This window comes from Alnus glutinosa, chromosome 4, assembly GCF_958979055.1.
Source record: "Alnus glutinosa chromosome 4, dhAlnGlut1.1, whole genome shotgun sequence".
Taxonomy (NCBI): Eukaryota; Viridiplantae; Streptophyta; class Magnoliopsida; order Fagales; family Betulaceae; genus Alnus; species Alnus glutinosa.
Window position 1 is genome coordinate 8,328,565 of NC_084889.1, and position 23,544 is coordinate 8,352,108.

Here is a 23,544-nt window from a genome sequence, read left to right on the forward strand (position 1 = left end):
TAGAGGAAAATGTAAAATAGAGAACAAATAGATGGTGAAAGAGGAAAGCACATTAAGGGTAAGGCTTAGGAGAGAGGTTTATTTTTGAGTCCACTTATGTATATTAACTATTCAGTTTGTTTATTTTTTATTCAACGTTAGACTTAAGACTCACACGTGCACCCATAACACCAATTAAGTTTATTCCTATGTGCGTTCGATCATATTTTTCCCTTTTAGAGGAGTTTTTTCACATAAAATTAATGAATTTTCTTTTATAGCGTGGTTTCCACTTGTTTATGTTCTAAACTTCCACAATGGGAATGTCTTGAATATAATTGTCGTATCAAATAATTTAAGCATTCCATTTTCTTCATGGCACACTTGAAAAGTTATTGATATCTTGACGCTATCTTCACCTAATGATACAATTCTTTACCTGTTGAAAACTAAATATATAAATTAATTTACTAAATAAAATATTTGGATATACAGTTGATCATGATCAATAAATAACTAGCCCTTTTTCTAGCTACTCCTATCTAAAGTACCAATCTCCATGTTATCCAGCTTTTTTCAAACAAAGTAACAAGGGTACATACATATATATATATATATATATATATATATATATATATATATATATATATATATATATATATATATATATATATATATATATATATATATATAAAATAGGAATAAAAGTAAACTTTCTAATTAACTATAAAAAGAAAGAAAGAAAGAAAGAAAATAAATTTAGAGAGAAGTAGCATAGTACTGAAAGAGATTATTAAATTTGTCCTAAGTTAATTAAAGAATACAGAAATAGGAAGAAGAACAGACAAAAGGAATAAACCCCACAAGCAATCATGAATCCATCTATGTCTCTAGATCATTGAGGTGAGGCCTAAGAAAGCCAAAATATATATATATATAAGAAATTAAGAAAAAGGAGACAACTTGGGTTGTGTGAGGAGACATGTCATAATCGACCTCGGTTAAGCCTCATTCTATCTATCAACATGTCTCTCTTGAACTTTGTTTTTTAAGTCATCATCAAGCTTATTAATTATTTTCAACCCTACCCTTCTTCTCTCTCCTTCAATCTAGAAGGTTTTTTTGTTGTTTAAAAAACGCAAAGATGTGGATATTATGAGGAGAGTTGAAAATGTTGTAATAATACATTAATGTATGTGGGACGGAGTAGCACAACCTCCTGCAGTCCCACAAACCGCCCCAAACACCCCTCCCACATGCTTGATTCACACTATTTCTGCTTTGCCAAAGCAAACCCCACCACCCTTACAATATAATGAGGCTTTTTTTTTGTACTACTAAGGTGCATCATCTTCAATTCACTTTCGGGTGGCAATTCGTTCGTGTGTCAGGTTTGAGTCATATTAAAATATGGGTATAAAACTATATTACAGGTCAACCCTAATATGATTTTTTTAATTAAACAAATCAAACATTCAACTCTAACCCGTTAATTTTGTGTTGAATTTACGGATCGTGTCAAAAATTGCATATCCATCTTAATTCACCTCCCAAAAGATTTTTGCTACGCTTTGTTTTGGAAACCTTGTCTCCGTTTCTTATATTTCCCAATTTTTTTGTTTCACTTCTTTTGTTTGGAGAGGGGGAGAGAAGAAGAAGAAAAGAAAAGAAAAAGGGAAGAGTGGGGTTTGTTCTACATTTAAGCCTAAAGGAAGAACGTCCTATCAAGGTGGTGATGGATGAATTAACAAACATCTTCGATCGTCACCTTGTTCATTACCAGTACTATGTTCTTTTGGATGAGTTGGGAATAGTAATTCTGGCCACCAAAAGAGAAGACAGTACTGTACTCAACCACAAGCAGCATTACTATTCACTTGGCTTGCCTAAAAAAGAACCACGAAAATAAAAGTAAAAAAGATCACCCCAAGCAAACAAGCACAGGCATATTATATCTATGCAAGTTCTACTTCATTTATATTGTTGGTGTGGTGAACTGCAGTAATCTCTTTACACTGTCAGTCAGTCAGAGAGGATATTTACGAGAGAGAAATTAGGGTTAGAGGAAAATTAGGCAGAATTTGACTAGGATGAAAAAGGCATACTTGGGTGAGTGCCCTTGTCTCCTTTATATAGGCCATTGTCCATGCATTTCTCCTTTAATTAGGGTTGTAAGGATTCTCACCAATATGTTGTTATATTGACGTTGAGATTCAATTTCCTCATAATATCGGAAATGGATGCATGTCATGGACAAGCTGTTAACTAAGCTGGCAGAAGGAGAAACAGCTGCTAAGCACTATACTTAAGTTAAGGTGTATTTAAATCTTGACAATGTAGTTGGATCGTAGGCCAACAAACCTACGATGACTCATAGGTCCAAGTATTCTTGGCTCTGTTGAGCTTTCTGGCATATGGGTCTTCGAGATCCGTTGGTAACTAACCAGGCCTTTCAATAGCCCCTCATCTTCCTTATTAACGGAAATTTAAATAGAAGCACATTGAGGCTCATCAATAAACCCAGACCTTCCGGTAGCCCCCAATTTCCTTATATAATTAGTTTATCAATCAATCAATCCATAAAAATTCAAATAGGGACATGTGGATAGTCAAACCCTCCATATATAAAATAACCCAAAAAAAGAAGAATGGGCAACTTAATGTCAAGTGATCGATTGAGTCGAAAGAGCCAGGTTGGTCATTAATGCTACCTCCTGTAGAGATCACTTTGATACCATCATTGGCACATGTAAGTTGTCCATCTGGTAAGATAGAGATCATAACCGGCCGTAAAGAGAAAAATTGATAGCAATTTAACACTTAATGAATATCTAGGTGCACTCAAAATGTTTTTATTTTTTATTTTTTATTTTTTTTTGGTTTTTTTTCAGTTCCATTCATAGTGCCCGAACTCAACTAGTGTTAATGCTTTCATACAAATTTCAAGATCGTAATTATTCAGTATATCTAGCTATGTAGCTATATGATGTTGTAGGCCTCCCCCATTCTTCATTCAACCATTTCAATTTGGTGAGTGGTGTGATTAGCAGGCTGCCAAATGTGAACCGTGCATACAAGCAAAACTGCCTACTACATCGATTTGAGTATTGATCCCAGGAATCATTATGTCTAGCAAGAAAATAAAAATAATAATTAAAAATAAAAAAATAAAAAAAATTTAGGTTACATAGATAAAAGTGATCAGCTGGTAAAATATGAAAAAAAATCTCATTTAATTATCTTGTGAAACTCAGAAATGATTAAAAACACATGCTTTTTATATTTAAAATATATAAGATAAATTGTATCAAACACCTCTTGTGCTCTCCGAGGGGCGGACCTACGTACGTTATGCCTTGGAGGCCTATGGCTTTTTCAAAAATTCTCACAACTATTATATGAATCATTAAACATTCTAAACGAGACTGTTGAATACCAATTAGTGTTTGCCAAATAGTTCCTTTTTAAGTTTTGGCCCCTCTTACAACTTGGAATAATAGTACTTGAGTTTTAAACATTTTTTTTTAAAATTTAATATCTGAGTTTTTATTTGTATCATATATAGGTGGTATCTGAGTTAGGGATAAAAACCCATTAAGTACTTCTGTTAGACTTTCCATCCAAATTTTAACAGCTCACCACCTGTCAACGGCTGAGGTTGATATGTGGCATTATATAAAAGAAAAAATAAAAATCTTTAAAAAATAATTAAAAATAAAAAAAAAATAAAAATAAAATTGAAAAAAAAAAAAAAAAAAAAAAAAAAAAAAAAAAAAGAACCCCTTCGCCACCATGGGGTGGCTGGCCACCTCTATTTTTGTCAAGGGGGTGGCTAGCCAGTCAGAGGTGGCCGAACCACCATCACGGGCCATGGGAGTGGTTCGGCCACCCCAGGCTAGCCCAAAATCCATCAAAAAAAATTTGAGGGTTTGCTCATGGGGGTGGGCAAACCACCCCTGTGGCTCTAGGGGATGGTTTGGTCACCCCAAGATCAGTCAAAACCCTTCAAACAAATTTGAGGGTTTGCCTATAGGGATGGCTTGAACCACTCCCATGGGCCAAAACTCATCGTTTCTTTTTTTAATTTTATTATTTTTTAAACATTTTTATTATTTTTTAATTTTTTAAGGATAATTGCACCGTTGGTCCCTGTGGTATGCCATAATTATTTTTCACTCCCTATGGTTTAAAAAGTTCATGGGAGGTCTTTGTGGTTAGTAATAATTACAAATCGATCATTGGAGTCAAATTCCGTTAAAAATTTTAATTGATTCTATCAAATGCCACGTCAGCACCACGTGTCGCCAATAAGATGACAACACGTGTCTTTCTTAATAAAAAAATATAAATTTATTAAAATATATATATATATATATACTTATTTTTAAAAAAAAACAAAAAACAAAAAAGGCAGCCAACCACCCCTTGGCTTCCCTTTTTTCTTTTTCTTTTTTGTTTTTTTTTTGTTTTTTTTTTTTAAAAAATAAGTTTATTTATTTATTTTTTAATAAATTTATATTTTTTATTAAGATGCACACGTGTCACCATCTTATTGGCGACATGTGGTGCTGACGTGGCATTTGACGAAATCTGTTAAAATTTTTAACAGAATTTGACTCTAGGGATCAATTTGTAATTATTGCTAACCACAATGACCTCCATGAACTTTTTAAACCATAGGGAGTGAAAAATAATTATGGCATACCACAGAAACCAACGGTGCAATTATCTCAATTTTTTATATAGTGTCACATGTCAACCTCAGCAGTTGACACGTGGCAAGCCGTTAAAATTTGGACGAAAAATCTAACAGAGGTACCAAATAAGTTTTTGTCTCTAACTCAGATACCACCTACGAGACAAATGAAAACTCAAATACTAAATTTAAAAATGTTTAAAACTAAGCTACCAATGAGGTATTTAACCCTAATAATTAATGAGTACCTCGTCAACTCTTTTTTTTTTTTTTTTTTTTTTCTAATTACATAGGAAAAAAGGTCAGAATCCCCCCCCCCCCCCCAAAAAAAAAGAAAAAAAAAAAAAGAAAAAAAAAAAAAAAAAAAGAGAGAGGCCGAGAGAATCGAAAACCGAAAAAATCAAAAGAAAACAGTATAAACAAATATTAAAAAAATGGGTAACACGTCAACTAGCTCAAGGACTGCCTTAAGAATTATTTATTTATTTATATATATATATATATATATATATTTATTTATTTATTTATTTTTTTAAGTAACTGCGTGAAGATTTTCAGTCAAGCAGAATCCAGCACAAGATCCTATGTACCACGCCACCCATGCTACACTTGCTTTATGTGCGACCCTAATTCCAAGTGAAATGATTAATTTGTTTTTAAAAAAACAAAAATTATCTACTCTTTGTGGTTTTTTTTTTGGCCAACGAAGGGTTTGAAAGAGAAATGCAGCCAATTGGAAAGGGTCTTTCTTGATGTACCATGTTTGACGAGGAGTCTATTAATATGGAAAAAAACAAAACCACTTATATTAATAAACTATAAAATACTAAATAAAAGGGAAGGTCGGTAGATCGCATCAGATTGTAATGATTTATAAGATTGGTCTCATGATATATAGTTGATAACAAGAGACCCATCTCAAGGATTGTTTGATTTCAAGAATATAACATGTAATTAATTTTTCTCCTCTTTAATTAACTTGTGATCTGTCGGTAAATTTATTAAAGCAGAGGTCATGAGCTCAAAGTAATATTATTTATGGTGTGTTTATCATTGCAATTTTAAACCAAATAGCAGAAAATAAATCGTTTGAAATTACGATTTTAACCCATGCATGCAAAATGGTGGTGCTTGTTTGAAAACGTACAATTTTAAAGCCTGAACTAAAATTTTATCAAATGTTTAATTAACTGTATTTTTAAAGCTCACGTTTTCAAAACGCATATTTTAAGATCGTAAACTTAAACGGAACCTTAATTAGCAGAGAAGTACTATTGGAGCAAATTTGCAAGTAGGATAATAGAGGTTGACCTTTTGGACCATTTCATAAGCCATAATGCATTACGCACCGGCCCTCCAAGGAAGTTCTGTTACGTTTACGTCTCGCCAAAGTAGAGAGTAGATAGTGATGGAGAGCAATGGCTTGGACTAGTGGTAAACTTGCATCTCCAAGCACCTTTCTAACTTCGGTACGTGCTACGTGATCATGATGAAAGCAAAACTAAGGATCTATAGATTTTTTATATTATTAAAAAAAAAAAAGAAAAGAAGAGGAGAGATTTCAATAGCTCAATATATAAGACTGTGTTAGGGATTGTCCAGACTATTTAATTAATTCAGTAAAAAATGAAAAGGAAATATTGGAGATCGAAAGCAATACATAGAAGAATTAACTTAACATGGTTCGACAATTGACTTACACCCAGATAAACAAGCAATTAAGCTTTTTACTACGTCAACAAATATAATAGGATTATAACTTATATATATATATACACGTACGTATGTATACGCCAACGATCTGGGCTACGATTCGCTCACTCTGCCTATAAAACTTTTATACTAGAGACTACAAGTGTTACTTTCTCGTTCAGAATATAAGTCACCATCTTTTAACGGACTGAAATTGAACCAACAAAAAAAATAGGAAGGAAGAAAGGCTGATTTGTTGTATGGTCATAAATCTATGGACAACTTACCAGATTGTGAGTGTGTGGTGCACTGGTGCCACAAGTCTATGATGTTGACACTGCAGCTTTCATTGTGAGCCCCGCATGAAAGGCAAAAGGTTAATAAATTCACAATGAGAGGCTTGAAATAATGCCTGGGGTAACACTTAAACAGGACTATCTTTTTCAATTTTCACAGATCGAGCATTAATATTAATCCAAACAGGTATATATTTATATATATATATATATATATAACTGGTTTAATTTCTCACTGTCCAAAACAAGGCTGTCCGTGCAGACAAACACCCCCCTTAAGCCCTAGGAGTTCACGAACGTGGGATGATCGGCTAGTGATTAGTGAGGGACAAGATTGGGGTACATAGTCTAATCTAGTCCGTACATCTAAAGCATTAACTAGGGATTTATAAGCACAACCTTATAATTAATTAATTTCTTTTTCTATGTTTTCTTAATTAGTTAATTAAAGCAAAAGGGACAGGAATAGGCCCATAGAAACAATTAACAAATACCGGCCAGGAGTTAGAAATTAAAGGACCCTTTTATCATTTTCCGATATTGTTCTTTGCCTCTTTTTTCTATTCTTTACTTGTTTCTTCTTCTTTTTGATTTATTTGTATTTTATAAGTTAATTTCAGCTTTCATCCTTTGTGGTGCGAGCACACAACGTTGGCTCCATATATATATATATATATAGACGCACACACATATATACATACATGATGTTATACTTTCAAAATAAAGATTTATAGCAATTTCCGTTGTGTTTTTAATATATATCAAGGTATAGTAGTAGCGCTCAAAGATTGTTTTATTAGGTAGTATCACTGGGGGCGTTACAAATTGTTTTAAACTATAGCAATTACAGTTGTAGAATACCATTTGGAGCAGAGTTGCTAAGTGACACTACCAATATTGTCTCACAACTATCAGGCATTCTTGCAACTCATCATCCTACACTAGTTTCATCGTGATCAACTGATCCACCAAGTCTTGGAAATCACTCAAATGCTCGGCAACAGATCTTAATTACCTCTTTAAGATTTTAATTCAAAAGTTTTCAAATTGCAAAAGCTTTATTTTGAGTTGTCTTCCTCAGTTCCTCGATCTCATAGAGATCTTCCAATTTTTTTTCAATGACTGTATGCATCCGTCTCTTGATATACAAGGAGGGTTGGTTCTTGAAGATGATTCACTTCATATATAGCTTGTAAGAAGACTTCATATGAAGTTAAATTAAGTGGCTCAGTTGTATTTTCGTGAGGTCAATCACCTTCATGGTTTTCCACTATCTATTGTTTCTTATCGGGATACTCACTTTCTAATCCACTTTTGGAGGTGTTTATGGCCCTCGTCTAATACCAAGCTTGATTTCAATAGTGCTTATCATCTACAAACTAATAACTGACAGACAAAGGTTGTTAACCGTTCTTTGGAAAAAAAAATTCCTAGTTTGGTGGGTGATCATCTCAAGGAGTAATGTTATATATCATTCATTTGTCCCCCTTTTATCCCTCCAAAATTGACGTGGCTGTTAAAATCACTATTAAATTTATGATGGATCACTATTGAATTTTGATCTAATGGTGATTTTTAAAGCCATGCACGTCAATTTTGGAGAGACAAAAGGAGGACAAGAGGGTGATATGTAGCATTACTCCATCTCAAGTCTTTAGATCAGAAGTTGTAGCGCCTCCAAATATGAGGCCTTAGATAGGCTCGTCGTATGACAAAATAGAATTTATTTGCATGCATGCACGGTTAACTTCAAACTAGAAAGAGATTAAGTTCAAATTAGAATAATTGTGTAGTAATGGCAAACTATAATTTCTCCAAAATTAAGGGCATGTTTGGTACATAAAATGGTCATTCATTTAGGAATAAAAATGAGTATTATTGAAAATATAAGAAATTGGAATGAAATTACCATTTCTTTTTTTTTTTGTTACAATAATATGTACGTAACACCCCAGTACGTCTCACATTAGGAAAATAGTAGCCCACATAAAGTGGGTGGTTTACAAAATAAGGAATGCTAGAATTCCTTATAGTGTTCTTCTAATGTCTATCTGGAATGACATAAATGTAATAAAAAAATTACATCTATGTCCTTTTGGATGACATGGATACAATTTTTTAATTTTTTATTACATTTATGTTATTTCAGATGGACACCAGAAGAATACAAGAAGGAGCTCGATCTAGCATTCATCTTACAAAATAATATGATTATTTCGTTGTTTATTCCGCAAGCCAAATGTGACCTAAGATTATTTTTCTCATAGTGCCAATAAATATTGACTACCCTAGGGATTAGCACTCAAATTTAAAGGTTAATAGTGGTCATTCAATACTGTCCCTATTTCAAGAATACCCTTTTTAGTTAGTTGGATTTAGGTCCAATCGATCGAATGATCGAGTCTATAAACAAATTAATATAATCCTAAAAATTAGAAGGCCAGGGATAATAACCTAGTATATGATCGATTTGCATAAAGAGCATGTTCTTTCCCATTATACAAATTAAAAATAATTCAAAACGAGCAAAGTTGTCGTTTGCTCCACCGATGTTCATATATACAAAAGACTTTGCTCAAATAACTATATATATTCAAAACAGTAGTGCATTAATTGTCATTAAAGAAACGTGAATGTGTTAGATCTAAGAGAGGCAATGAACAAAAATTGTCAGTACTCATACAAGAATCTCTAGGATGACGCATGAGGCTATATGTGCAATATTGGGAAGCCAGGTGAAAGGTGATCATGTCTTTAGTGGGACTCATCTGGTGTGAAATATATGAGGAGAACGCAAATGATTAGCCGGCCATTTGATATAGACAGCTTGGTAGCTTGACATGGCGTCCGGGTGTCGATCTATGAGTGGTGCCAAATGGCAAAGGGCGGCGCACCAAACAGACAAGAGCAGCTGGATTGTGGGGGGAGAGAATGTGATGTATAAGGTTCATCTGATGTGAGAATGTGAGATAGCGAAAGGTCAGTCAGTGTTGTAAAAGTTATATGGAAAATCTTAGTACACAAAATTGCGGTGGGAGGGGGGGGGGGGGGGGGGGGGGGGGGGGGTGGCGTGAAAACTTTGTGTCACGCCGTCCAAACAAACCTTTCATTTATCTGCCACCCCACGCGCAATCAATAGCACCCCCTTCCCTCTATAGCATGTATATATACATTTATTATCCCTCGTTCTCCAACACATCAATATTCGATCTCCTCCATATTTAACACTATAGCTCTCTCTCTTGATCAGAAACATTAATTCACCCAACCTCTCTACCAAAACCCCTCTCTCTCTCTCTCTGTCTCTCTTCTCTCTGTCTCTCTCTCTCTGTCTGTGCCAGTGACCTGCTTAAAAACACAGCAGCAACACGTTTTTCTGTGAGTATTTGCGGTTTGTTTGGTTGTAGAATGTGTTATTTACGTATTATATATGATGCCATCTAGGTTTCTTGTTTTGGGTGTTAATTATTCTTCTGTAACATGCAACCATATATGTATGACATGCATTTGTTCTCTCAAATGGGGAAGAATCTGAAATGAGTGGTTTGAAAAAGGATGTTCTTTCGAAGAGATCGAAATCCCTGCCATTTACAATTTGTGAGAGAAAAAGAGACAGAGACAGCCTGCGAGCTTCCGCATACTTTTTTAGTATTCATGTTGTGAGTGGTTGTACTTGACAAGCTTTCCCAGCTATTGAGTGAATTGTGTAGCACGGTGGGTGTGAAAGCCTTTTCAAACACCACGGGCTGGGGCTGGGGCTGGGAGTGCACTACACTCAAAGAACAGAACATGCTTCTGCCAGCAAAGTCAAGCTTTTCGGCCAACTTTTGTGTTCAATATACTTCGCCTAAGCTCATGCAACATAAACCAATATTTAGTTTTGTTTGTTTTATATTGTCTTTAGGATCGATCTTTGGCGGGCTCCACAATTGGTCTGCCATTTTATGTGATAAATATTACACACATGCAGGACCACTGTAATTGGGTCCCGCAAAGTTACATCATCATCATCATTACCCTTTATCCTAGCCCTCTGTTTTTCTGGGATTGATGCGAATCATAACTATAATATACAAGAGGCAAACGTTAGTGGAGGTTCACTGGCCTTTTCAGCTCTGAAATTTACTTGCATTTCCCAGTCATATATATCTTCATGTTGATAGGCCAACGCTGAAAGGAACTTTTTATGGTCGTCTTTGTTTGAGGAATTTCACAATCACTTCATTTCAAGTAATTAAATTAAAAAAAAAAATGTAACTTTAGTTTAATTACTGGGAGTACTCTCTCTCTCTCTCTCTCTCTCTCTGATCTCATACTTTGTCTCTTTCTCAGGAGAAGATTATCAATGGAGATGGAGTCTTGTGTACCGCCGGGCTTTAGATTTCACCCAACGGAGGAAGAACTCGTGGGTTACTACCTTGCGAGAAAGATTAACTCACTGAAAATCGATCTAGATGTTATTGTTGACATTGATCTCTACAAAATGGAGCCATGGGACATCCAAGGTATTTATTTACATATAGTACAAGAACTATATAAAGAAAATGTTATTAATTTTCAAACTTCTTGTATATATATACCTCTTGCGTATACTCTTATATATTTGTACTACGTACTGTTGATTTTGAATTGAAATTAATTATTAGATGTGACAATTTAATTTGAAATCAACGAAATTGATTTTTTTTTATTTAATGCTTTTTAGATGGTGTTTTTTATTTAACAAAAAGATTATGATATGACATAAAAGTGATTTTTTTTTTTTTTTAAGTGTTTTGTGAGTGTTCTATATTTTAAGTTTTTGTTAATGATTTTGTTTTGAAAAAATAATAATAAAAAAAAAACGTTAACAAAATCAGCCGTTCATTTAATTTTGACTATCTAAACACAGCTAGCAACGCTACTTTTGCAAAATGACACAAATGTTCATATTAGCTAGTAACCTAATTAATGAACCAACAAGCAGCTCGTGTACTTATTAGAAAAATGCAGCTAAGAGAATGAAATTACTAGGTAGCTAGGGGAAGCTAGATGGTTCCAATTACATGATGTGTGGTTTCTTATATTTCTATTTTGTGATGTATGGTGGCTGCAGCCAGATGCAAGCTAGGGTATTATGAACAGAATGAGTGGTACTTCTTCAGTCACAAAGATAAGAAGTATCCAACTGGAACGCGGACTAATAGAGCCACTGCTGCTGGATTCTGGAAGGCAACGGGAAGGGACAAGGCCGTGCTCTCCAAGAACCGAATCATAGGGATGAGAAAGACTCTGGTGTTCTACCAAGGACGAGCACCCAATGGTAGGAAATCTGACTGGATCATGCATGAATATCGTCTCCAAACAACTGAGCATGGACCTCCTCAGGCAAGTTCAATAACTTAACCTTATATCTACCACTAATATTATTAGTGCTACATGCGTTGGAGTATTGTAAACCAAACACATTTTGTAATGTTAACATCGAATTATCAAAAATAACAATATGGGTCGTTCAATATTTTTCAACCCCTTTTAATTTCATCCATATAGTTAATAGGGTTTTATGCTAACTCAAACGATAATGTGGGTATAAAAGACATTTTACATGTTAGCCGTTTGAGTTAGCACAAAACCCTATTAACTGTATGAATGCAATTAAAAGAGATTGAAAAATGAGATACCAGTGCAACTTTTGATAATTCGATGTCAACAATATAAAACCCGTAATAGATCCAAAGGGTAAGTTTGTTTTCCGGTACCCTTAAAAGTGCATGTTAATTATAGATTAATTAGTACTAAACCATTAATATTGTTGGTGCATGGAAACTGCAGGAAGAAGGATGGGTCGTGTGTCGGGCATTCAAGAAGCCCACTCCTAATCATAGACAAGGTTTCGAAGCTTGGACTCATGCCTACTATGTCAGAGAAAACAGCCAAGTTAGCCGGCCTCCGTCATTTTCAGATTTCGCAAGCACAACAGATCAAGTGGTTCATCCAAACATTCAAGCTCCAGCTTTTCATGAACCCATCAGTTCAGCACAACAAGAGCTTGTTTGCAGCCACAATGTTTTGGACAGCCAGCTTCTTGAGCTACCGCAACTAGGTAGTCCCACTCTATCAACAAGTTTGGCAACAAAGGAAGGGTTTCATCATCAGCATAATGGTTTAGCCATCGAAGATTTCGAAGAGGAAAGGAGCATCAGCAGCCAATATATTGACTGGAGAAATTTGGATAACTTACTAGCATCACAGTTTCCTGGCACAACATCCTTTTCCCATCAAAACTTGCCATTAATATCCCAGAACAATGAGCTTGAAGCTCAAAGCAATGCATGCTTTCCTGACTTATAACAAAAGATCATGCATGCATAAACGCAATCTATATTAATTAAGATAATGGCTGATCATCATAATAACAGTCCGTGTCTGCTAGAGTTAAGAATTGTTGAATTCCCGTTTAGAATTGTCAAAGAGAGTCCACACTAAAACACACACTCATAAATTAGAGGAAGAGTACTGCATTTGATGCGATAAAGGGAGACTTCCTACAGAGAAAACTATCTCATGATACTATTTTAGGGCTCTAGGTGAAAGTTTTTATTCACCATCCTACTTGTTTGTGCTATTTTGTAATTGTAAATTGTGCTCCATTAATTACATGCATTAATTTGTACTCAATGAGTTTTCTTTTGTTGTAAAATTGCATTTTGTACATTATCCATCAGTACTCTGGAACATAATGCAATTATGACTTCTTCTTTTTATTATTATTATTATTATTTTGTGTCTATTTGAATCTTATAAAGCCTAAAAAGAAAAAAGAGAGACAATTCTTTTCCATCTCGTTAAATCTTTGTGAGACAAGATTTGATTTCACATCTTTTAGCACGTACTTGATATATACATGTTGCACCTAGATTTAAATAGCAAAACTTCAATCATTTCAACTTTTTTTTTTTTCCTTAAAAGAAAAAAAAAAGGAGAAGAAGAAGAAAAAAAGGACCAGAGGTAGTATCTATTCTTAAATATTAATTTGTATTGCACAATGAATCTCAATTAATGACCAAAATTAGAAATTGACACAGTAAAATAACTAAAGTAATGAAACTCTTTACTCATTTTATAATGGCTGGCGTAGCGTGTTTTAAATTATTATTATTATTATTATTTTTTTAAGTGGCTAATATGAAAAGTTACTTAAAATACGTTATATTAGCTAGTGTGAAATAAGTGTCACAAATGAATGTGAATAATGACATTATTCAAATAACTATAGAATAGACGGAATACCAAAAAACTTTCTTCATTTTTTTAAACAACATGTTCATTCAATTAATTTTAAATAAGTCAAATTCTACTCAAATTAACTAATAAATAGAGCTCAAATATAGTTAAAATCACTAAGGGCGAAAAGATTGGTGGTTAATAACCTTAAACTAACTGCTAACCTCCCTAAACCGCTATCCTAGGGCAGAGTGGTTAGCAGCTTTAGGGGTAGGCTGTTAAGCACTGCATAAGGCAAGTATCGTTAAGCACCGCATAAGGAAGCATTCCTAACAGCTTCCCTATAGCCCATTTCCTTACCTATATATAAGAAAAATGTCAAAAGAATCACAAAAAACCACGCACATCACATACCCTATCGGTTTCCTAAGCATTGGGAATGCTACATTCTTCCCAATGTGTAGGGAGCCAAAAGAGCTTCCCTATTTAGTATTTTAATACAAAATATTTTTCTTTCCTCTCTCATCTCTCATCTTTCTGCTTTTTATTGGGGATTGTGTTTGAATTTTGTGAAAAATGTGAAGGTAGGTACAAACTTATATTTGTAAAGAAAGAATATTTAATTGATATAAGAAAAAATAAGGAAAGCTATTGTGGAGTGTATTTAGATAGGAAAGAAAAAAATAGTTTTGTTCTTTAAATTTAAAGAAAATCAAAGGGAAGCTGCTGTGAATGCTCTAAGCCAAGCAACAATAAGGGTGTAGCAAATTAAGATGGATACTGTGCATTCAGCATGGAAAGTGCCAATAAGTTATCCCTAACAAGAATTTTCCAAAGACTACTTTCCCCCATGTACAATCCAATTCTAATATAGCAGGACAATAAGTTGTGTCTCATTTCCTTGTTTAATCCAATAATCAATCCCTATAAATGTAGCCCTAGTCTGTAAGCAAAGACATCAAATGCATTATCAATCAAAGTTCTCTATTTTTATTTCCAAGTATTTTGGGGTTTTTATCATAGGCGGATGCGGGTACTAACTGCTAACTTCCATATATATAACTACGTCGTTTCATAAACGGTTTTAAATGACACCATACATTAAGCCAAAAAAAAAAAAAAGGCACAAAAAAAACCATTTAAAATAAACCTCTAAAAAGAGGTTCCATGAAGGCCTAACACACAAAAAAAAATAAAAAAATAAAAAGGCCCAAAATGTCTAAATTTAAAAGTGGTTATGCGGTACGGTTATAACTTTAAATAACCGCTAATGCTAACCGGCGATTATTTTATAACCGCTTAAGGTGTGGCAATTACGGTTATAAAAATAGAATAATTTGAAACGCTACTACTATGTTTTTGTGGAAATTTGGTTATAAATCTTTTTTTGTCACTATTAGCATCAAATGAGCATCAACCAAAGCATGCATCTAAGATAAAACCATTAACATTCTTGTTAAATATAGCTCTGAGCCTCTGATACCATATTAATATCTTTGATAGCATAATATAGTGGGGAAATATGTAGAAGAGAGAGAGAGCAAAAAAGAAAGCGGAAGAGAAAAATGAACTACATTGTTATTGAGATTATTATTGATGTATTACAATAGACCTCTATACATAGAGAGGCTATGGTTAGTAAACAAGAAACCCTAGACAAAACCTTATAATACATTAGGAAAGAAATAATACTAAAAAGGTAATAAACCCAATAAAGAACATAATGATATTATTTTAACATCCCCTCTCGTTTGGAAAAAATAAAAGCAAAAGTCACCGAAAAAGTCCAAAAAGATGCCAGGAAAGTTGCCGGGAATGGCCAAAAGTCGACAGAAAAGCTGCCGGAAAAGTCATTGGGAAAGGCCGAAAAGTCAATAGAAAAGCGGCCAGAAAATCCACCAGGAAAGGTTGCAAGTTGACAGAGAAGCCGCTGGAATATCTGCCAGGAAAGGCCGAAAAGTTGACAAAAAGCTGTCGAAAAGCGTGTGAAACATGGTGTAGAAATCTTCCATCTGCACGTGGTGGTGCATGCGGCATCCTATGGTGGCGTACTTGGCAGCTTTAAATAGGTCTCGAGCTGATCTACGGATCTGGGTGGAAACTGGAGCAGTCGACGGACTGTATCGGCCAACGACAGGACGGCAAAATCTTCAGAAGGCAAGTGGCAAAGCGTGGTGGGTCGGATGAGGCTGATCTCGGTGGCTCTGGCACAATTGTCTCCCAAGGTTTCGAATGGTATGGTCACCAGTTTGAAAGAAGGACTGGAAGAGGAAGAACAGAGGAAGATAGAGCAATGAGGTATGGCGGAAGCAAGGGTGACGCTGAAAAACTATTGGGAAGATGCTTGAAAAATAAAGAGAAAAATAATAAAGGTGATTCAGAATGGTATGCTCTGATACCATGTTAAATCACCACTTATCTCAAAAGTTTAAGCTGATAAGAAGAGGTAAATTTAATTATTTAATCAATACTTTAATACTCTCCCTCACGTGTGGACTCAGATTTCCTTTTAATAGATGAGACCCAACATGTGAAATATTTAATTGAAATGTAAGGTAAATAATAGAGTCAAGGTTTAAACTCGGGACCTTTGACTCTGATACCATGTTAAATAGCTTTGATAGCATATACAATATAATTGAGAAATATGTAGAAGAGAGAGCAGAAGAGAAAGAGTGGAAGATAATAATGGACTACATTGTTATTGAGATTATTGTTGATGTATTACAATAGACCTCTATATATAGAGAGGCTAGGAGTAGTAAACAAGAAATCCTAGACTAAATCCTATAATGACCCAAGTAGCTACATCTGCCCATGATCCTCCTACTCAATTTCTAATGTTGAATCCTCTGAAAAATAACGTTTTACAAGTAAAAGGAGATAATTAAGTCGACGACTTAATAAGTAAACGTCATATGGAAATAACTCATGAGGTGATCCCTTGTTATAAACACATAAAATAGTATTCAATATGGTTGGATTAAAGTATTAAACTAGTCTTTACTATTTTGGACCTTCATATTTTCCCATCAAAATAGTAGACAGGTGCTCTTCAACGAGAAAACCTAAAATACCTATATAAGTGGCTAATGCTCGGTTTGTTTCGACATAAAATAGTTTCTATCGTAAAATATTTTCGACGAAATTATTTTCAGAAAAAATGATTTTCTCGAAAATATTTTTCGGCGTTTGGCTCGTACGAAAAAATTATGAAAGACGAAAATGCAACTGCTGCCGGAATCCGGCAACGTTCGTTAGCCGTTGCCGAATTCTGGCGAGCATGTTTGGTCGAATTCCTTCGGATCCCGGCCAAAATGGTTGGGATACGGTTGGATCCGTCCAGAAATGGCCAGTCATTTCCTCCGGATCCGATCGTATCCCAACCATTTTGGCCGGATCAGGTCAGATCCGACCGGATTCTGGCCGGAATCTGGTCCACCGGCATCTGGTGACGGTGGCTGGATGTTGCCAGATTCTAGTGCCGACAATATTCCAGGGGTCGGATGTTGTCGGATTCTGGTGCCACCTGGATTCCGACGACCGACCATTGTCGGATTCTGGCAATCGGATATCAAGCGTGCGTATAAGGATGAAGAGTTTAATTTCGAAAAACGATTTACGGTTTTTACGGTTTAAAACCGTAAATCGTTTTCTAAAAATTAAAGAAACTTCTATGGTCAAACTGAAAATAATTTTTGTTGACCATTATTAAAATGTCGAAATCATTTTACGCCGAAATAAACGGAGCATAAATGAAATTGGGCCCTGTAGAGAAAAAAGAAAAAGAAAAAAGAAGAAAGAAGAAGGAAACTTTGGGGCCCAAGTCCAAATATATCGGAGCTGAGCTCAGGTCAGAAAGTCGGCCCATTTACGGCATTCGAAGACAGTAACTACTCCATAGTACATAGCGGATGTTCCCAATCGCAGCTAGCTCTGCTTTCTGATTTTGCCTTGTGGAAGAAGAAAACCCCTATAAAAGCAAAAGACAGCGAGAGCGAGAGCGAGAGACTGTTCTCGTGTGAATTGCAATAGAGAGTGAAACGACGCCATAGAAGAGAAACGATGTTCCGGAACCAGTACGACACGGACGTCACGACATGGAGCCCGGCGGGGAGGCTGTTCCAGGTTGAGTACGCGATGGAGGCGGTGAAGCAAGGGTCGGCGGCGATCGGCCTCCGATCCAAGACCCACGTGGTGCTGGCCTGCGTCAACAAGGCCAACTCCGAGCTCTCCTCCCACCAGAAGAAGATCTTCAAGGTCGACGACCACATCGGCGTCGCCATCGCCGGCCTCACCGCCGATGGCCGCGTCCTCTCCCGTTACATGCGCTCCGAGTGCATCAATCACAGCTTCACCTACGAGTCCCCGCTCCCCGTCGGTCGCCTCGTCGTCCAGCTCGCCGATAAGGCTCAGGTCCGTGGTCATGCCCGAAACCCTAAGTTTTTTAATTGCTTTACCCTAAGTTTTTTTATTGCTTTTGCTGTGCATGTTGGTTGTTTTGGGTGAGTGGTGTTTGTTGGATCTTGAAATTGCGGGGGTTTAGGGCTTTTCTCGTTGTGATTCTTTTTTGGATTTATGACAGAAATGCGGGAAAGAAAGGGAAAAACTGAAATTGAGAACCCGAAAGAAAGCTGTGTAGTCGATGAGTGATTGGATTATAGAAATTTTGGATTTTGGAGTTAGGAGTGGATTTGGTTACGGAGAGAATGCGCAAAATCTTGAATTTTTAGAGAGGCAAACTATTATGTACATTTTGGTTTCTTGGGTTGCAAGAGAAGTGGAATGCTAAGCAGTTTACAATGGCATTAGCGTATGGTGTTTTGGTGGTCAAAGGAGGATATTGGGGTTTTACATGGTGTCTTGTTGATTTCTCTATGTTTCCTTAATGGAATCTTATAGTTGAACTGAGGATATGTGAAATGTTGGTTGTCATTGTGGGTGGGAAACCCTTTTGTTATCCCTTATGATTCAACTAGTTGTTTTTTAGTTCCCTTGGCTCATTGTTCCGAATGCTGTGTACTTTGTGGGAGAGGGAAATAAATTAGTAGATCTTACAACTACATGGCGTGTTTTGTCTTGTTTTATCTCCTTTTCCCATTTTCTACATTCTAGTTCTAATTAAGCTGAGCAAAATGCTAGGGGCATAGATGTGATTATACTCGGTTAATTTAGTGGAGCACAAGTGTACCTCTGTTGTTAGGATTTTGCATCTTTCTTTTCCTTATACTAAGATTTGTCTTGGTTAGCTGTTTCGATATTTTAACTGCATCTTAAGTTTGGTTTTACTGTCAAATTGCTGTCTTGCTTTGCCTCTTACAAAATCATTTGTTTTCCATGGGCACAAGTGATTTTTTGATGCCAAGTGTGCTTTGCTGTTTAGTAAGGACCTTATTTATGGGGATGACATCAATTTAACATGTAGACCTTGATTTTCAGGAAAAAAAAGTGAATTTTTTCTAACTTTTTAGGAGCATTTCTTGACTGATATGGGTACCTTTAAATCCATTTGTTTATAAGAAATCATGAGGGGTTAAATATCATGTGAATTTTGGCATTTCAAATCCTATGTTCAAGCATGGGATTCACCAACCAAAACTTGTGTTTTGTATGTTACATAACCTGTGTGGTTGTCGACCTTTGAGTAACTCACATTCTACTCTAATTGAAGATGCTAGGCAGGTAATATATCATGGGTACTGATTTACCCAATGTCAAAAACATCCTCTATTGGTTGTAATCAAAGACTTTGTATGAATAGTCATCCATACATCTATGTTTTTCTTAGATTTTAATAATTTTGAATATTTGTACATGTCAAATAAGCTGGGTTTGATAATTTTGAGAGTCAAACTCAGATGTGGTGAGGCAATGCGGTCGGTGTTGCATGTGGTAGATTGGTGTTTCATGTGTACGAAGAGTGGGGAAACTGTAGATCACCTTTTACTCCATTGCGAAACTCCTAGTGACTTATGGAATTCTGTTTTTGGTCTTTTTGAGTTAGAGAGGGTCATGCCTTGACGAGTGGTGGATCTCTTTGCATGTGGGTAAGGGAAGTTTGGTAGTTTTCAAAGTGTATCAATGTGGAAGATTATTCCGCCTTGCTTAATGTGGTGTATCTGGAGAGAAAAAAAATGATAGGGTTTTTGAAGATTGTGAAAGAATGGTAGTGGAGCTAAAGGCCTTCTTCTTCAAAACCCTTTACCAATGGACAACTGCCTATGATTGTCTTCATATTTCTAGTTTTCCTGATTTTTTTTTATCTGTTTTTCTCTTTCTGGTTAGGTGTTTCTCTTCTATACTTCCTGTGTACTTGAGTTGCACCCTTTCGCTTTTTGATAATTTTCTATTACTTATAAAAAAAAAAATGCAGTCGGTTTCACTGGCAGCATGAACACTCCCCTAGGCTGGCTGGATTTGGTTTAATATTTTCATTTCTGACATAGCAATGTCTTTATTTTCAACATATTAATAGATTGGTGAACATATTTTTTTAGTGCCCAACCCATTTTATGAATTTCCCATGCCTTGAACTATTCCCGTTGCTTTCTGAAGAATAAATCATGTTATAATAAATTGTTAACAAGCAACTGCAATTATAAATGTCTTGTTTGATATCTTTGAATGAATAATGGCGAGTTTTGTGTGATGAAATATTTTCGTTATGTTGTGATTGAGTAAGAATGCCTACTATAGTTTTTCCAATGATCATTTGCTCATATTTAGAAAGAATCAATAGGTCTGATCTTTGTTTAACAGGTTTTTAGATGGATATGTATACTCATTATATGGAACTTTTCTTGTGTATATTGTATATGATAAGCAATGTAGATGGATAAGCAATGTTGGACTTGCACTCATGATTATCTTTATAGACCACTCACTCTATGTGGGCTACTCATATTCTCAATGTGGGATAGGGGTGTTACATATGGTATCTAAGATGCATAATGCAACTATTTTAAACCTAGGATTTGGGTGCATCAGCCAGTATTGATGGCAATATCTGTCTTAAAATGACCATATCCTTTGAAATTTTTCGAGTGAGTAATTGAGGAGGATTGGACCATACAATTAGAGTGATTTATATAAGTTAAGGAGTTGTTGGACTTTTATGTGTTGATTCCAATCAAACTAAAGTACTTTGAGAGATTGTAAAAACCAGTCATAAATGGCAGGTGTGTTCATTCAAAACCAAGAAATTACATCTGAAGTGTAATTCTAGTTGACCAATGGTTTCTCTTTCCCAAGTGGTATGTTCCAGCCACCATGGAGTGGACACTCTGTTCAAATTCCATTGCTTGCTAAAATCAAACGATAGTAATTTAGTTGGGATCTAGATCTTGGGTGGCAAAGTTGGGACCAGGTTGGACAAAAGAGGGCAATCATCGCTGCCAAATGATTAATAATGTAGTAGAATGCTTTGAGTCAAGAATTGGGTTATATGGCTCTTGTTATATTGAGTGATGGAACTGTGTCAGAATTGACTTTACTGATGATAGGATGTGTTATGTTAAACAAAGAAAACTCTGCTAGGAATTTATTTGAGCACTGTTTGCATTACGTGAAATTTTTTATTCTCTTTCAAATTTCGTTACTTTTATTCATTCGTGGAAGCTCCTGCATCTTTCTCTCTTTTCTAATTGTATATGTTGTGTACTTTAGCTGATTGCTTCAGCTTCTATTACATGTCCTCAGGTACACCATTGCTGTCCTTTTAGCATTAGGAAAATGTGTACAAGGGCTGTGCTATTTTTTCTTTTCAATAAAATTATTACTTATCAAAAAGCATTAGGAAAATGTGTTTGGATAGTTTAAAGAATTATGCAATCATGATTTGCTTTTTTTGACGGTTATGTAGATGATTCTTGGTTGTAGGGTTGTAGATACGCATACCTTGTCTCAAATCAAGAAAATTTTGCTTGAAGCTTGTTATTTTTACTGCAAATACCCATTGTTTTAATTCTATCATATGGTTGTGCCCTGTGTTCTAAGGTGGCCTCTCTGCCTCTCTCTTCGCACAGTATCTTGTACATGTGCACATTTGAGAAGAGACTCATAAACACGCCTACATGTTAAGACCAGCTCTCCTTTCAGCATGATTGACATTCTTCCGCATGCTTCAAAAGAGAACTTTTCAGCACATACAAGAAATTTTTTGTTAAATGTTCAAAACTTGATAGTTGCTTGTAATTCGTTAGGATTTAGAATTGATATGCTGTAAGGAGTATTCCACAATTATATGAGTGGATGGCTTCAACCCAACAGGAAAATACAATTAGTTGGCATATTTTTTGCTTATTCCCAGTAATGGTAATGTTGAAGGTGATTCTTTGCCCTGTGATTTCCCCCCTTAGTGTCCAAGTTATCTTTGCAAGCATATTACTGAACTTGTTGAACTAAGTTGTAGTTTCTGGCAATAAATTTTAATCTGATGTTAGAAACATGAGTTCAACATTATTTGACTGAGATTCTTTCAGATGTGGACTTATAGTTCAATTGGTTTGGGATTTGGAACTGTAGTGTGAACTTATTGTCTTGTTGTTGACTGAACTTAATGTTCTGTTTAGTCTCCTTTATGCATCACAGTTGAAGCAAAAGCATTAAAGGTATTATTGTTTAATGGGAAACCAATCTTATTGGGGTCTCTGCATTTATTTACCAAAAAAGTTACCTAGATAGTGTTTTAATTATATTTACCATGTGCTCTGTGTCTGTAATAGAATGAAAAAGGAAATTTATATGTTTCCATGCTTGCTGCAAGAGAAGCTATTCCTCATGTGTAGCTATAACGAACTTTTGGGTGGCAGGTCTGCACGCAACGCTCATGGAAACGGCCCTTTGGTGTTGGCCTGCTGGTAGGTGGCTTAGATGAATCTGGAGCTCACCTATATTACAACTGCCCAAGTGGTAACTATTTTGAGTACCAGGCCTTTGCCATTGGGTCCCGTTCACAAGCTGCAAAGACATATTTGGAACGTAGGTTTGAGAACTTTGTGGACTCGTCGTGGGAAGATCTGATCAAAGATGCACTTATTGCAACAAGGGAAACATTGCAGGGAGAGAAGCTCAGGAGTCCCATATGTACAGTTGCTGTAATGGGAGTTGGAGAGCCATTCCATATATTAGATCAGGAAACTGTACAACAATTGATCGATAAATTTGAGCTTGTGGGAGAGGAAGAGGTTCCTGCTGCTGAACCTGATGCTGCTGCTGAAGAGGGTGCTGAAGAAGGTGATGCAGCCGAACAGGGTGGTGATGCTGACCAGGGTGCTGCAGCTGAGGAAGGTGCAGCTCCAATGGAGATTTGAGGATGCAAGAACCAGCCATTGTCTCTCCATCCTTTGCCTTGAGATAAGGTTTTTCTAGCATATCTATGAAGAAATGGCTTACCAATATGGATGGCACCATGGAATATCTCATTTTCTTCTCAAACTTCTTTTTATTTTTTAATTTATCTTTGCCTCATTGATGCAAACATTTTAATGCTAGACCCTGGTGAACTTAGGTTTACATTGTTACGTTTATACTCGAGATAAAGTATGAACTTAGTGGTGATATCCAACCTGGTTATAGCTACTGTTTGTATTGTGGTAATATTTTGACCTTTCTGCATGTTCAGCGCGTGCAAGAGGCTTTCTTCTATTTATCACCTGTTTTTTTTCTCTTTGCCAA

General features: G+C 35.7%; 2 protein-coding genes across 3 annotated transcripts; both read left to right on the forward strand.

The window, feature by feature from the left end:
* Positions 1-9,781: 9,781 nt before the first annotated feature.
* Positions 9,782-13,410, forward strand: LOC133867038 (NAC domain-containing protein 30-like). Of its 2 annotated transcripts, none has more exons than XM_062303710.1 (4): positions 9,782-10,041; positions 10,996-11,168; positions 11,759-12,034; positions 12,482-13,408. In XM_062303710.1, exons 2-4 carry the CDS (start codon positions 11,009-11,011, stop codon positions 12,994-12,996), a joined length of 951 nt encoding a protein of 316 aa, XP_062159694.1. In that variant the 5' UTR covers positions 9,782-10,041; positions 10,996-11,008; the 3' UTR covers positions 12,997-13,408. The 2 variants fall into 2 exon arrangements, with proteins under 2 accessions (XP_062159694.1, XP_062159695.1); XM_062303711.1 differs by lacking the exon at positions 9,782-10,041 and adding an exon at positions 10,760-10,893 and having other exon boundaries at positions 12,482-13,410.
* A 4,382-nt stretch (positions 13,411-17,792) lies between these two features.
* On the forward strand, positions 17,793-23,544 carry LOC133866022 (proteasome subunit alpha type-1-B-like). Its single transcript, XM_062302586.1, has 2 exons — positions 17,793-18,285; positions 22,680-23,544. Exons 1-2 carry the CDS (start codon positions 17,935-17,937, stop codon positions 23,178-23,180), a joined length of 852 nt encoding a protein of 283 aa, XP_062158570.1. The 5' UTR covers positions 17,793-17,934; the 3' UTR covers positions 23,181-23,544.